At 49.0% G+C, this 16,018-nt stretch overlaps 1 protein-coding gene across 6 annotated transcripts; it reads right to left on the reverse strand.

Annotated features, from left to right (window-relative positions):
• Positions 1–4,641: 4,641 nt before the first annotated feature.
• Myadm (myeloid associated differentiation marker) lies at positions 4,642–14,511 on the reverse strand. Of its 6 annotated transcripts, none has more exons than XM_076927825.1 (3): positions 14,279–14,511; positions 10,167–10,254; positions 4,642–7,091 (listed from the first exon to the last, which is right to left on the reverse strand). In XM_076927825.1, the coding sequence occupies exon 3, from the start codon at positions 7,087–7,089 to the stop codon at positions 6,130–6,132; it is 960 nt and encodes a 319-aa protein (XP_076783940.1). In that variant the 5' UTR covers positions 7,090–7,091; positions 10,167–10,254; positions 14,279–14,511; the 3' UTR covers positions 4,642–6,129. The 6 variants fall into 6 exon arrangements, with proteins under 6 accessions (XP_076783940.1, XP_076783938.1, XP_076783939.1 ...); XM_076927823.1 differs by lacking the exon at positions 14,279–14,511 and adding an exon at positions 12,937–13,082; XM_076927824.1 differs by lacking the exon at positions 14,279–14,511 and adding an exon at positions 10,372–10,519.
• Between the last annotated feature and the right edge of the window lie 1,507 nt (positions 14,512–16,018).

Here is a 16,018-nt window from a genome sequence, read left to right on the forward strand (position 1 = left end):
GTGTGTCTCTGGGTATATTAATCTTTTAATCAAGAAACTTTGTCTTTAGTGCTAAGGACTTTCTGATGAACACGGAGGCCAGCGTCTCATTCTTCGTGATGCTTCGGGCTCTGGGCTTGGTGCTATGCCTCCCTCTGGGTGTGTCTCTCCTCTCCTCTTCTCTCTCTCTCTCTCTCTCTCTCTCTCTCTCTCTCTCTCTCTCTCTCTCTCTCTCTCTCTCTCTCTCTCTCTCTCTCTCTGCCTTCTCACTCTTGTCTCTTTTCTCTTTCTTCTCTCCTGTTTACTCTCTCCATTTCCCCCTATCTGCTTCTTTCCTTTTCTTGCTTACGTCTCTCCTCATGCCCCACATGGTGTACTGGAAATGTTTTCGTTTCCATCTTCCTGCCTTTTCCAGTCTTTGCTAATCTGTGTTCACCTTTGCCAGTTGAGTTCCGCGTTTCTTGATGTCCGTCACTCCCTGCTTCTGTAGTTCTCCCTTTCTGTCGCTAGGGAGCGCTCTCTCTGAATAGTCGCCTTGTCCCTTCTTCTGTCCTTTTCTCTCTGACCCTATTCAGGGTTTTCCCTTTTGGCCCTGTGACCCTCTTTATCTCTGCGCATCCATCCCATCCCTTGTGACTCTGTCTCTAGTGGTCTCTTATCCCTCCTTGTCTCCCTCTGACTGTCTCTGGGGGAATATCGACCCTTGTCGGTGTCTCCTTGGGACTGTCTTCGGGAGAGTCTCGACTCTCCTCGGTGACTCCCTGTGACTGTCCCCCCTTAGTCGTCTCTCCCTCCTCTGCCTCCCCGTGACACCGTCTCCGGGGTACTCTCCACTGTGTCTCTCCCTACGGCTCTCCATTTCTGAAGGTCTCTCCTTTATCCATATCTCCCTGTAACTGTCCATCTCTGAGGGCTTGTCCCCTCCGTATCTCCCTATGACTCTGTTTTGGGTTTCTCTAGTGTTTCCCTGTGACTCTCCACCTGGGGGGAGGGGGTGTGTTTCTTCCAACTCAGTCTTACTCTGGGATTTCCTATGCACTCGCTCAGGTTTCCTCTCCTGAGTTTCTTCCCCCCACCCCCACCCCCAGGTCACGCCCCACTATGGGTCCATTCTGGCAGGAAGCCGTTCTGGGAGCTCTGGCCGGCCAGAGGCTGTCAAGCTCAGTGCACTCTGGGACTTAGAGTTGGGGCCCTCGTGTACGCTAATCCTGGGACGCAAAGGAGAACTACTCTTCCCGGCGTGCAATACGCGTCATGCTGGCCGCTGATGTGGCGCGGGCGTCTGTTGAGCACCACGTCTTCTTAGCGGTTTTGCGGGGTTGGGATTCCAGAAGGTGCAGGGGAGGTGAAGGAATTAGCGTCAATCCTCCAGCACCCTTCTCTTAACGCAGAGTTAGTTCCCTGACCACTCCGCAAGCCTATAGATGTCTGTGGTTCCCTGGGGGCGACGAGTGGAGAACACTCGGAGTTCAGCTTCTTCCTCTGTTGCTTTTCCGAGTTAATAGAACAGATCACCGGATGCTACAGTTCTATTTTGCTTTTTTAAAATAAGGGCTTGCACACCTTTAATCCCAGACAGAGGCAGGAAGATCTCTATGATTGACACCAGCCTGATCTACATAGCAGGTTCCAGACCAGCCAGGGCTACACGATATCTGTCTGATAAATAAATGAATGAATAAATCTTTACGTATTTCTGGCTGGCTTCAAACTTCCTAGGTAATCGAAGATAAACAACGTCTGAGCTTCCTGCCTTCACCTCCCCAACAACTGGGTTTATAGGCATGTATCACCCGTGGAGTGGGGGGAGTGGTGTTCAGGTGTTTGGGATTGACTCCGGGATCTTGTGTTTGCTCGGCAAGCACTCTACCAACTTGTGGTTGTGGTGATCCACACCACATCCCTCCAGCTGTTCTTTCTGGTATCTTCCAGAAGGTATTTTTGTCCGGGTACGGGAGGGAGTGGATGTGACGCCTTCCTAAGAGGAATTGATGTAGATATGACTTGGTAGGCACTGAAGAAATAAGACTTCTCGCCCCCTGAGTGTGTGTCCTCGCTGGCTCTTCTCCCGTGTACTTCCTATTAGGTCTCAAACCTGGGGCAAAAGGCTGAGGTGCCTATTTAACATATCAAAGCAGAACTGGCTGCCAGGTTCTCCCAGCATCCTTCAGTCCCTACCTATTACAGCGTATAGCTGATATACCTTACCCCCTACCCTAAACTCCTCCAGCTCAGGGGTTGGGCCGCCTTTCCTCCGATTGCTCTCCCCTATATAACCCAGCCATTTTGGTTACCAGGCCCTTTTTGTCTACCCTTTACCCCCCTGGCCTCTTGTTCTCCTAGCTTCCCCTCTCTGTTCTTGGCTCTCCTCACATGGTCCACCTCAGAGCCACTCTAGACTCTCCTAGTCCTCTGGCTATGCTCTCCGTTTTACCAACAATAAACCTCCTCCACCATTTCTAGGAGCAGTCAAGTCCTTCCCTCCTCCTCCTTTTTCTTCTTCTTTTTGTTTTTGTTTTTTGAGACAGGGTTTCTCTGTGTAGCCCTGGCTGTTCTGGAACTCACTCTGTAGACCAGGCTGGCCTCAAACTCAGAAATCCACCTGCCTCTGCCTCCCAAGTGCTGGGATTAAAGGCGTGCGCCACCACCTCCCGGCAAGTCCTTTCCTTCTCTTTCTTTTCTTTTCTTTTCTTTTCTTTCTTTCTTTCTTTCTTTCTTTCTTTCTTTCTTTCTTTCTTTCTTTCTTTCTTTTTTCATTCACTTCCAAACTTCGTAATGTTTTCCAAGTTGCTTTTGTGTGGCCACAGGTGCAAAAAACAGATTGTATGATACTGAAATTACTGTGTGTGTGTGTGTGTGTGTGTGTGTGTATGAATGGTACTTAGGAGAAAGAACAGTGCTCCATTAATTGTCAAGAGGCTGTGCTGCACTCTTAACTGTACATATATGTGAAAAACCATATGTGGTTTGGGGTTTTTTGTTTGTTTTTGAGACAGGGTTTCCCTGTATAGTTCTAGCTGTCCTGGAACTTGCTCTATAGACCAGGCCAGCCTTGAGATCCACCTGTCTCTGCCTCCCAAGTGCAGGGGTTAAAGGCAAGGACAACTATACCTGGCTTGGATGTTGTTAAAGAATTTGTGTGTGTGATCATGGGGGCCAAAGGGTATCAGTGGTTTTAATGTGAGCTATCTCTCCTGAAACTGTAATTGTGAGCTGCTGATATGGGTGCTATGAACTGGACTCAAGCATTTTTTTTAATTGCAAAATCACCTCTCCAGCCCCAGGACATTGTATTTCTGAATTGCCAAAGTGGTATTTTTCTTCCTGAATCTGTGTGTGTTGCTAGGGACAGGCCTGCCAGGGCCTTTGCACATACTAAGCAAGTACTTTCCCTTAAGCTACTTGCCAAGCCATGGTGTCTTATATTTCTCAAGTATTCATGGGACTCTCCAGGGGAGAAATCACATTCACATCTTTCTTAGTCAACCTTCCTGGTTTCTTCTTTTTAAGATTATAAAATGTGCCGGGCGGTGGTGGCGCATGCCTTTAATCCCAGCACTTGGGAGGCAGAGGCAGGCGGATTTCTGAGTTCGAGGCCAGCCTGGTCTACAGAGTGAGTTCCAGGACAGCCAGGGCTACACAGAGAAACCCTGTCTCAAAAAACAAAAAACAAAACAAAACAAAAAAAAAAAATTTTATAAAATATATGTTCGTGTGAGTGTAGTCATGGAGGCCAGAAAATGGTACCATCTGTCATTTCCTTCACTGCCTATTTGTCTAAGGCAGGAAGCCAGCAAGCCCAGTGACCCTGTGTCCCCGCCTTCACTGTGGGGGTGTGTTGCATGCATTTGAGGGGATGTTCAGCTTGTTTCTTGGGTACTGAGACCCGAACCCTGGTTCTCACACTGCCAAAGCATGTGCTTTTAACCAACCCCTGAGTGCTCTAGGCTTCCACTCCCCTGTTCTGAAGAATTAAGACTATTGGACTATGATATACAGCTCAGTTGGTAAAGTGCTTGCCCAGCATGTGCCAAGCTCTGAGTTCAGTCCCCAAAACTGCATAAACTGGTTGTGGTGGCTTATGCTTTCATTCCCAGCACTGGAGGAGGTAGGACTTGGCTATATTTTGAGTTTAAGGCCAGCCTAGTCTACATGAGACCTACTTAAAGGTGAGGGGGGCAGGGAAGGCTGGAGAGATGGCTCAGTGGTTCTCCTCCAGAGGACCTGGGTTCAAGTCCCAGTACCCACATGGCAGCTCACAACTGTCTGTAACTCCTGTTCCAGGGGACCCAACACCCTCACACAGACATGCATACAGGCAAATCAACAATGTACATAAAATAAAAATAATAAATTATTTTTTTTAAAGGGTTGGGGAGAGTCCCAGGCTCTGCCACTGTTTTCTGATGAGACCAAGGTTGTCTTAGTCCCACCCCTCTTCTGTCATCAAACTGAAGAATCTCTCTCTTGGAGTCCTTCCTTCCTCCCCACCCACCTACCCACCCCGAGATAAAGAAAGCATGAGTCCTCCTGTTATCTCTATACTGAGATTTTTTTTTTAAAAAAAAAAAAGAACATTATGGATATAAGGGGTGGGAAAGGATGACTGACAGCAGGAGCTACAGAAACCCAAAGCTCCAGAAAATTAAAAAAAATAAAATATACATTTATACATTTTTAATATATATATATATATATCAAGTGATGCATGTGAATCCCAGAGATGCAGAAAGTAGCAGCAAGAAGCAACTAGCACGTGAGGATCTGGGTTCATGTTCAGCACACACAAGCCATTTCAATCCTGATAACCCCAAACTCATCCCCCCCACATCTCCCAGAAAAGATGTTTAAGAAGCTTCCCTGTTAAATGGGGCTACACAACTGGGGTATGATGGCACGCCTGTAGTCTCAGCACCCGGAAAGTGGAGACGGAAAGACAAAGATCCAACGGAAGCCTCAGCTATACAGTTAAGTTTGAGACCAGCTTGGGCTACAGTAAGAAAGTCTCCACAGTTATTTAAAAATAAATAAATAAAACAAAAGAGCTTCTTAGTTGCTTGGTTTTGTCTTCGTGTTCTGAAAAGGAGGAGGATCAGAAGGCCTTTAAGGCTGGCAAAGGCCATTTCTCTTCTCATCCCCACTAAAGCAGACCATGTAATTTTTAACACTGAGAGAAAAGGGCCGCCATTACTGCCCCTCAGAAATACTTCAGAGTTGTCTTTAAGACCATGTGGGTGGCTGGGCAGTGGTGGCACACACCTTTAATCTGAGCACTAGGGAGGCATGAGCAGCCAGATATCTTGAATTAGAGGGCAGCCTGGTCTACAGAGCAAATTCAGGACAGCCAAGGCTACACAGAGAAACCTGTCCAGAGAGGGGCTGGAAAGGAACAGAGAAGAAGAGAGAGAGTGATAGCATGTGGATATTTTTGATACATTTGTTTGTTTGAATAGCACAGAGAAAAATTTAGGAAACGGTGTCCATCCATTGCTTCATCTAGGGTAGCCTCTAGGCAGTGGGCTTTCAGTAAGCCTGGTAAAAACAGAGAGAGCCAATCTGGTACAAAGCTGAGTGACAGACTGAGGCAGAGACTCTGCATAATGATGACTCCTGGCCACCGGGAATTGCTGACCTCCAGGATTTTGCTTGTTTGGGTTTGAACTTAAAGAACAGGTACACTATATGGCCTGTTTCCCAATCCCCTTACACACACACACACACACACACACACACACACACACACACACACTTACATACCGACTAAGGCACAGCTAAGGCAGGCAGGCAGGCAGGCAGGCATGCTTTGGCAATGAGGCCCGTAAAATGACCCATTTGGTGAAGAACTGCAAAGGAGTGTGGGTAACTGCAAAGGAGTGTGGGATGTGTGGGGCCAGCACCTTTGAGGGGTGTGGGAGAGAAAGCAAGAATTCTGAGGGCTCCCAAGAAAACAGGCAGGTGATAAAACCCACAGGAAAGACTACAGAGATAGAAAAGTGAAAGAGGCTGTGCAGCCACAGCTCAAGGGGAAACCAGGCATACCGGAAGAGGAAATGGGAGGGGACAGGGAGAAAGTGAGACAGTACCAATCACCTGGGTAATCAGGTGGAAGAGGCTGCAAGGAGAGATGGGGAAGGGAGCCCCTTGTCAATCTTAGACCTTGACGAACACCAGACGAGTGGAGTACACCAGATCAGACACATAGGCCAGCAGGTTGATACCTGTCAGGATGGACACCGCCAGTCGTCGGTCCCAGAAACACACCGTGGTGGGTTGCATAAAATTGTAAGTGCAGCTTGGATCCATTGAACGGCGGGGATGGCCCTGATATCTCTGATCGAATTGGTACAGGGGCCAGAGGACAATGGCAGTGGCGTATAAGAGAACAGACAGTAAGGCCAGGCCTGACAGGAAGGTGGGGAAAGGGATGGGCAACATGTTGGTACAATCCCCCAAGTTGAGCAGGATGGTCACCCCTGCTAGTATGAAGCAGATGGCATAGACTGCCACACACCACTCCAAGGCTGGTTTATGCTGATACAGGGCCGGCTCACTGAGGAAGGCAAAGATGACACAGGCTACAAAGGTCTCAAAAACTTTGAGCAGCCCTGGCACGGTAGCCATGTAGCCAGTGATCTCACCAGGCCTTGCACGGGTCCAGGCCACTTCAGTGGCATACGCCAAACAGGCAACGCAGGAGAAGGTGGTGGCAGCAATGGCGTTGTCCCGGGTACGTCCGTGAGCTAGGAACTGTACGTAGGTGGTGGGATAGATGATGGAAGACGACAGGCAGAAGAGAGCCGCGTAGCAGGCAAAGGTGATGGGGAAGTTTCGCCATGACAGGGGGAAGCGGGCCTGGAATCCACCTAACTCCACAATCAGGATGATGAGGGTAACAGCAAAGCAGAAACACCAGGTGAACATGGCCCAGTTACCCATGGGCCCTGTCCAAGCATTCACACTGGCCACCAGCGAGAAAGCCACACAGGTGGATATGAGCTGCAGGAGGCGGAGGAGGCCCAGGGGCTGGGTCAGCGCCCGAGCGGACCCCACAGTGGTGGAGGATGATGACGTTGTAGTCGTGATGGTTGTACGGGTTACTGTTACCGGCATGGCTGAGAAAAAGAAAAGCATTTGGATTAAGATCTCATATACTGAGGAATCCGGGTACCCAGCCCTTCATCCGTTTTGGAAGAAATTACTTTGAATTCTGCAAAGGCTATGTCTTAATATATGGAACTTGTCTATGAACTATAAAAATGAATTGGGCATCTAGGTTCTAGGCTCATCCTAGCCCTACCCATGAGAAAACTCAGAATCCAGACACCCAAAGCAATACTTCTTGTTTCCCTTCCCCAGGGAGTCAGCATCCTATCCACTGGAGTGTGTTGCCATACTGGGAACCAGAGCTAGATCCCTGGACATACCTGGTGGAAGGAAAAAACCAACTTCTGACCTCCACCACATGAGCACAGACTCACCCCAAACATACACCTACAATTGTGTCTCTTGGGGATGTGGCTCAGTTGGCAACATGCTTGTCTACCATTCAGGAAGCCCTCGATCTGAACCCTGCACTGTGCAAACCAAGTGGAGAAATAAATGCACACCCGTGATCTTAGAATTTGGGAGGCTACAGGAGGAAGGTTACTGTGAGATGGAGGCCAGTCTTGGCTCTGTAATAAAGTCCAGGCTAGCAGAAAGATGTTCGTTCTGCCTTTAAAACAAACAGAAACAAACAAACAAACCAGCCTGGGCTACAGAAAGACGTTCTTCGTTCTGCCTTTGAAACAAACAAAACAAACAAACCAGCCTGGTCTACATAATGAGTTCCAGGATGGCCAAGGCTACTCAGAGAAACCCTGTTTTGTAACAAACAAACAAACAACAACAACAACAACAAAACTACCCAGCAATAAAAGATATGGTCTAAGATCCAGCCTGTACTTCACTTCCTCCTGCATGTGAAATAGGGCTTTTAACCCCAGGCATTGAGAACAAAGTTCCCCCTTTTACCCTCAGTAACTCAGTCATCTCTAACTTCTCCATAGCCAAGACTCCAACTTCCTCATACTTTACGCCCTGTGAAAAGATTTCTGTTATATAAGAGCAACCTAGACATTAGCAGCCCCTACCCATCCAATATTCCAACTTCCATTCCGACTCCCACATCTAACCAGAGACCTTCTCACTCCTCTCCCAGAGATGTCTGACCTGGAACACTAAGCTTTCTTTCTCTCCTACCTTCAAGCTTCACCCATCCCCCCCCCCAATCCCACCTCAGACCTGGAAGACAGCGCAGTTTCCTCTTTCTTATCGCTGAGCTTATCACTTCCTCCAGGACTCTGCTAACAGGTACCTCAAGTACAGAAAACCTCAACTTCCCTCCATGCTCGTTGAGTGGCCCAGCTCCCTCCACTGAAATCTCTAGTTTCCAGACCAGTCACGAAAGGCTGAACCCCAGAACAGGCCTCTCAGTTTTCTAGTGTACCATGTGACCCAGACACAGGATGTGAGTAGAAGGAATGACAGCTTTTTTTTTTTTTCACTGCAAACCACACCTTCTGTCTCCTTGTCCTAGAGGCTCAGAACTAGGACCAGATGCCAGAGCCCTCCTCAGGATGATAACTATCTAGACCTCTCAGCTGATGCCCCTAAAGATACGAGAAGGTGGTTTCCAGATCCACCTTTTCTTACTACTATTGTCAGTTCTGTAGTTATTTCTTCTGAATTGAACATCGGCTGCTGGAGGGAGGGGAGAGGTTCAAATAACTCAAAACCTATAGAGACTTGGGGCCAACTAGATGGCTCAGTGGGTAAAGAAACAGAGGTATTGATAAGCTGAGTTCAATCCCCAAGACCCACATAGTGGATAGAACTGAATTCTGCAAACTGTCCTCTGACCTTCATACACTTGCTATGGGGCACACACACACACACACTAATTACATATTAGAAAAACTATATTATTCCCAAGGCTCAGGAAACATACTTAGAAAGTTACAAGGCTGTGTTATGAGGCCCCCTACCAAAGCTGAAGTAATCTATGAGCAGCAAGCAATTAAGAGAGGACAGGAAGGCTCTTCTGCCCAGCTACCTACAAGTTGAGCAGTGTGACCCAGAAATGCATCTTTCATGAGTCGTCCTCACCCATGCTTTACGGGTGGGCTTTATGGTGATACCTATGCCCTTACAAGTATCTCCAGTTAACTCACTGGCTCACCAAGATGCACTTGGGTTAACTTAGGTTTCTTTGATCTAGCATCTTTTATTTATTTATTTATTTATTTATTTATTTATTTTGGTTTTTCGAGACAGGGTTTCTCTGTGTAGCCCTGGCTGTCCTGAAAAACTCACTCTGTAGGTGTGTGCCACCACTGCCCAGCTATCTATCTATCTATCTATCTATCTATCTATCTATCTATCTATCTATGTGTATATATATATATTTGGTCTGTTTGTTTTGTTGTGGCTGTCCTGGAACTCACGATACAGACCAGGCTGGCCTCGAGAACTCTCAGTGATCTGTCTGCCTCTGCCTCTGCTGGAATTAAAGGTGCCTACCACCACCGTGCAGCAGTCCATTCTGTGTTCTGAGATGAGCATAAAGTTTCCCCCCAGGAAAAGTTATGCTAAGGTCGAGCCCATGGAAAGACAGAAGGGCGTGCTTTAACCTCTGGAAGCTCACACTGTTCCAGAACAGCTCCCAAAGTACACAGGAGCCAGCTTCTGGATACTTCTTAGACAAGTGGATGCCTCTGATTCTACCCTTTGGAACCCTCCCAGGTCCCTTGTCTCTCAGGATCTAGGAATCTAGGCAGCATTCCCCTCCTTCCTCATACCCAGGGATCAGGGCTCCAGTCCTTCCTCTCCTCCTATAAATCCAATTCAGTATTCCTGGCTAAGTTAGTTGGTTAACCCAGGAATCCCCAGCCCTATCAGACTCAGTTCAGTTTCCAGGCACTATGCTTCTAAACTGACGGGTCCAGGCCCCTGGTGCACCTCCACCAGACTCAGAACAGGGCTCTAAACCCGCCCCTCTTAGACTGCCGGTCTAAAACCCCAGTCCTCTTCCCTTAAAGATGGACACCAGCCCCCCACCCCAAATCCTTGACCCTCAGAACTGTAAGTCCAGACCGCAGGCGCTCCACCCTCAAGAGTTAGGAATTAGGGCTCGGGAGCACACTCACCTGCTGCCTTAACAGAGGACCGGAAGGAGAAAGTTTCAGCTGCGAAGGTGGATAGGGTTGCACACCTGGAAAAGGCTGATCAGAAGCCCTGGAGTGAGAGAGAGAGACAGTCAGAGCGGAATTCAGACAGTTCTCCCTTGCAGCACTCTGACCCCGGAGCCCTAGACTCTACAGCTGGGACGCGTCTCCCGGTGGGGACGCATACTTGGCAGAGGTTCCTAGGCGAGGTCCCAGAGGTTGCTCTGAGGAAGCGCCGCCCCTCTCCTTCCTCTCCGAAAACTTGCTGCGTGGGTGGGGTGGAAGCAAATGTGGACAAAGGGCCCGCCCTAAGGCTCGCGAGGGGCGTGAGTGATGACAACCTAGCCCGGGCTTTGCAGTTTGCAGAGGGAGATCCCTGGGCGGTGGTTGTAGAGGCGGGAGGCCCAGCCTGGCCCGGAGTCTCCGCTCCTTATAAGGACTTTAAGTTGCCTCAGCCAGGGCAGTGTAGCAGGGACCAGGAGGTGGTGCCAAGACCCTCACCGCCCAGAGAGTGAGAGTGGGGGTGAGGGAGGGAGGGGGAGGGAAAGGAGGGAGGGGGAGGAAAGTGAGGGAGGCGGAGGGAAAGGAGGGAGAGAGTTTGTGAGTTTGGAGCCAGGAAGAACGACTCCTACAAGTTGTCCTCTGACCTCTATCCGTGCCCTGCGGTACGCGCGTGCGTCCCTCACCCACGGCAAAAAATATATATAGTTTAAAAATCTATTTTGAGGGCTGGAGAGATGGCTCAGCTGTTAAGATCACTGACTGCTCTTCCAGAGGTCCTGAGTTCAATTTCCAGCAACCACATGGTGGCTCACAACCATGTGGAATGGGATCCGATGCCCTCTTCTGGCATGTCTGAAGACAGCTACAGTGTACTCGTATAAATAAAAATAAATAATATTTTTTAAAAATCTATTTTGAGATAAACATTTGCTATGTAAGCCTCGCTGGCCTGGAACTTGTATGTAGACCAAGTTGGCCCTGGAGTTCACGGAGATCTCCATGTCTCTGTCTCCTGAGTGCTGGGATTAAGGAAGAAAACTTTTTTTTTTTTTTTTTTTTTTTTTAAATCTGAGTCCCTCCAAGAACAAAATGAGGAAAGTATGGCCTGGTGGTGCAGAACAGTATTTTCAAAACACCCGTAGAGACAGGACTGGGGAGGCAGGATTGAAAATTCAAGACCTTCCTGGGGTCAGTCACAGAGAGTTCAAGACTAGCCAAATCTCACCAAGGGGTTGGGGAGAGAATGGAGAAGCTGGTGGTAGGAAGGTAGGTGGAGTATTTGACTAGCATGTGTGAGGTACTGGGTTCAACCCGTAATGGGTGGGGATAGGGTTAGGAAGAGACTCTCCTGCTTATGACCAGCTCAGATTCCTTTAAAACTCCTTGAATTTGACTGAGCTAGAGGACACAACTCTTCCTTGGCTCCAGGCTAGAATTCGTGCTGGAGTAGGAATTCTCCCTGGGAACTAGAAGCCTCCAGTGCACTTAGGAGTTGGGACAGAAAGGCAGAAACCTCCAGCTCCCACTGGATCCGTTTTTGGGAAGCCAGGCCTAGCCTGACACCCCACACTACAATAAGTGGGCCACCGATCGCCTTTAATCCCAGCATTTAGGAGGAAGAGCCAGACAGATCTCTACAAGTTCAAGGCCAGCCAGGTCTACATAGCGAGTTCCAGGACTACAAAGGCTATACATAGAGCCTGTCTTTAAAAATTAAAATAATAATAATAAAGTGGGTTACTGTCCCGCCACAGACACTAGAAGGAAGAGGGAAGAACATAAATCCTTCTGTCCGGGAGAAAAGTTAGTTAGGAAAGGAAGAATAAGAGAAAGGAAGGCCTTAGGAGAGGTAACGGAACTAGTGGTCCAGAGGCCCTCCAGCACCGTCAGAGCTCAGGAATGCTCAGCTAAAGACATAAGCAGGGTGAGGAAACGCCCCTAGAGCTTCCTCTAGGTCTAGTTCCACTCTCAGGGCCACACCCAGCACCCCTGCTACCCTCCCCCATGCCACACTCCCGAGATCATCCATCACTCCATGGGCTGGGCACATGCTGGGCACAACCCTCATCAGACTCCCGGCCACACCTCACACCAGTGGTGGGCTCAGCCTTAAACCCTCAAAGCTTCCTAGCTTACCCCCCCCCCCCCACACACACACACACTCCAGTGCTGGTTTGGGACCTCTGGAAGCAGGGTCAGAACAAGGACTTCTCCTGTCCTGAGTACCTCTAGGAACCAGGTACAAGCATCCAGGAGCTCCATCTTCTCGGATTCAGGGATCTATACTCCATCTTTCCAAGTCCTCAAACTAAGAGTCGAGATCCCAGCCGCTCTCCCTCTCCGTCCAAATTCAGACCCCAGTACCTTCTCCCTCAGAACAAATTCAGACCACAACTTCCTCCAGATTAAGGTCTGAATCCAGCCGTCCTCTCCCAAGACCCATCTTAAATCCAGATCTCAGGCCTTTTTGGTCAAACCTAGGAGTCTAGATCCCATCCTACCTCTCTCAGCCTCAGGGATGCGAGCACCATCGTCCCTCCTCGGACCCATGTGCCACTCCCCAGTCCCTTCTCTTTCCTATATATGACCTGTATGCGCTCAGATGTTCAGCCTTTCATCTAGAGCTTGAGTCCTGGCCCAATTACAGTGTTTCTAGGGATCCAGACACCTGAATCCGAGCCCACTCCTCTTTCTAGTCCCAAGGATCCTGGACCACTATTCCTTCCCTTCGAAGTTCCTGCAGCCTTACCTTTCCAGCCAGTGGCGTCTGCAGCACAAACAAGGACGACAGCTGCAGACCAAAGGGGCTTAAGGCTGGGTGGAGTTGGCCAGCTGAGGATCGCATGGGGGAGGGGTTGAGGGCGGGGTTTGGGCCTGGCTAAGGCGGTGAAAAGGGTCTTTCCCTTCATTCAAGCAATCCCTGGTAGGCCCCGAAGGCGGGGCTAATGTCACACCACGCCCCCCAGAAGACTAGTCCTGGATCTCCAGCCCTACCAGGGAGGGGGTACAGGGCTGAGGTCATTGTTGCCGTGGAGACAAAACAGGAAGACACAGCAGCTGGAGGGGAGGGGGAGTCTCCCGGGGGCTATCATCCCTGTCGTAGCTCTAGAAAAAAATCTCCAGGGTTGACAGGAGAATGCGGTTGCCATAGAAACGTATGTGTTTATGGTTTGTTTTAGATAGAGTCCCCCCATTAACCCTATTCCTCAGGCTCATTTTACCTCTGATTCAATTCTCCCTCTCTCTGCCCCACGTCCTTGTCTATCAGCTCCCCCACGCTGACCAGAAAAAGGAAATCTTACATATCCAGGTCCCAGCAGTTTGGGGACTAGACCTCTGTTTAACGGAGTCTGTGGGCCAGGGTCTTGACTACCTGAAGAGGAATTTAGAAATTTAGGGTGCTAGGCCTTGAGCTTTTAGGAGTTCTGAGCAAGCTACCTTTACTAGTGAGGCCCCACATCCCAAAGGACAAAGACTAGATTACTGTGTTTAGGGGTCTGCGTAGAGGAGAATGGGCCATATCTCCATTTACACTGTAATCGCGGCCTGAAGACTGCTGGGCCACTTCTCAGAAGATCACAGCCAGAAGGAGCAAAAGGATGATGGATAGTATCTAAATTCCTAGAAATTTGGGGGGAGGATCCCATATTTCTGCGCATTCAGACAGTTTTCAAAACATATGTGGTTGGTTGGTTGCTGAACAGCCTGGATCTAGAAGGGCGCGCTATTTTTGGCCTGAATTCCTGCCTTCAGGACAAAGGGAGGGACTCGGAATCTTTATGAGGATGAGGCTAGGGCCGGGAGCTTTGGATTCTAGGTTCTACCATATGGGGAGGATTCGGTGGACCCCGTAGTATCGGGAGGAGAGGGGCAAAAGCAGGAAAGAGATGCAGGGTTGTGAAAAAAAAAAAAAAAAAAAAGTCGGATTTGAGGGCCTGAAAGGACTCGACTGAGCCAAATGGGAAAAGAAGCTGAAGGTCGCGACGCTGGAGGGACCTTTAGGAAAGACCTAAAGGTCGCAATGCAGGCCCCCTGGCCAGGGCGGAGACCCGGGACACCTGGTTCCCTCCCTCCTGGCTGCACTCACTCACCCCGCTCTGCAGCGGTCCCGGGCGCGGCCCTGCTCTGCTGCTGCTGGGCGGGGCCTAGTGGCGGCTGCGGCTGCTTGTCTCTTCCCGCGGCTGCTTCTGGTCACCTTCCAGGAGGACTGAAGAGGCTTGTAGACCTAGCCCTAGAGAGGAAGCCAGGAACTTCGCGAAGGGAGGGGTCCGAAGGGGTCCAGGAGCTCACTACAGCCAGCTTCGTGTCTGTCCTACAGAGGAGGGAGGAGCTGGAGAGGGGACCTGGGCGTTCGTGCTTTGCAGAAGTGGGGGTGGGGACTAAGGTAGGGATGGGTAGGGGAAGAGCTGTGTGCTCACTTTGCATGTCTGGGAAGAGACACAGAAACAGACCCTCTTTGTCATTTTATGCCCTGCAAAAGGGAGGGTTTTAGTTTAGTTTAAGCACACACACACACACATTTACTACACATTAACTTTATGTGTGGAGTGCAACTGTGGAAGTCAGAGGACAACTTGTGGGAGTCAGTTTTCTCCTCCCGGTGACTGGGATCAAACTCAGGTCATCGGCTTTGGTTGGCTAGTACTTTTATCCACTAGAACCATCTCACTGGCCTATGGAAGGTATGGTTTTGGTTTTTTCTTTAATTTTGTTTCAATTTGGTTTTTTTTTTAAAGACTTATTTGGTTTTATGTGTCTGAGTGTTTTGCCTTCATGGATACATGTGTACCATGTACATACCTGATCTCCTGAGAGGTCATAGGAAGGAATCAAATTCCCTAGAACTGAAGTTAAAAGTGGTTGTGTGCCACCTTGTGGGTGCTGGGAATCGAACCCTGGTCCCTCTACAAGAACAAATGCTCTTAACTGCTGAGGCACCCCGAGGAGAAGTTTTTAATATACTAAAGTAAGCACTGCATCACTGAGATCTGTCCTAGCATCAGGCATTTTACACACACAAACACACACACACACACACAGAGAGAGAGAGAGAGAGAGAGAGAGAGAGAGAGAGAGAGAGAGAGGGCTCACATAAGCCTGTAGTCTATACATAATGGCTTAGGTTTCTCACAGATTGTATTTATAAGCCTCCTTAGTCCCAAGAGTTCAAGTTTAGTAATATCTCTCTCCCCTCTAATCAAATCAGTCACACCACCATCACCAGTAAGGAGTTGGAGATATTGCAAGTGATCTATAGAAGTTTTGGCTAACACAACTTACCATGGCCTGTCCTGTGGTGAAAGTATTTCTTGGGTACGTACTGAGATGTCTCAGTGGGTCAAGCCAAGCCTAATAATTTGTCTCCCGCCGGGCAGTGGTGGCGCATGCCTTTAATCCCAGCACTTGGGAGGCAGAGGCAGGTGGATTTCTGAGTTGGAGGCCAGCCTGGTCTACAGAGTGAGTTCCAGGACAGCCAGGGCTACACAGAGAAACCCTGTCTCGAAAAACAGAAAAAAAAAAAAAAAAAAAAAAAAAAAAAAAAAAAAAAAAAAAAAGATTTGTCTTCCACATCTAGGACCAATTTGGTAGAGGAGAGAACTGATTCCCAAAAGTTTTCCTCTGATTGACACAGGTTCATTGTGTCATACAATGGCATGCATTCCACCGCCGCTGCCACAGGAGTGGCCACCACCATCACCACCATCCAAACATAAACGTAAAACAAGCAAAAATCAAAACACCTCAGTGTTCAGGGTAGCATGAATAAGATACAAGCATCTGGGGTATGTAAGTGTGTGTGTTACTGAAGACCGAATCTCCTGCCTCAAACA

The sequence above is a fragment of the Arvicanthis niloticus genome, chromosome 30 (genome assembly GCF_011762505.2).
Source record: "Arvicanthis niloticus isolate mArvNil1 chromosome 30, mArvNil1.pat.X, whole genome shotgun sequence".
Classification (NCBI taxonomy): Eukaryota; Metazoa; Chordata; class Mammalia; order Rodentia; family Muridae; genus Arvicanthis; species Arvicanthis niloticus.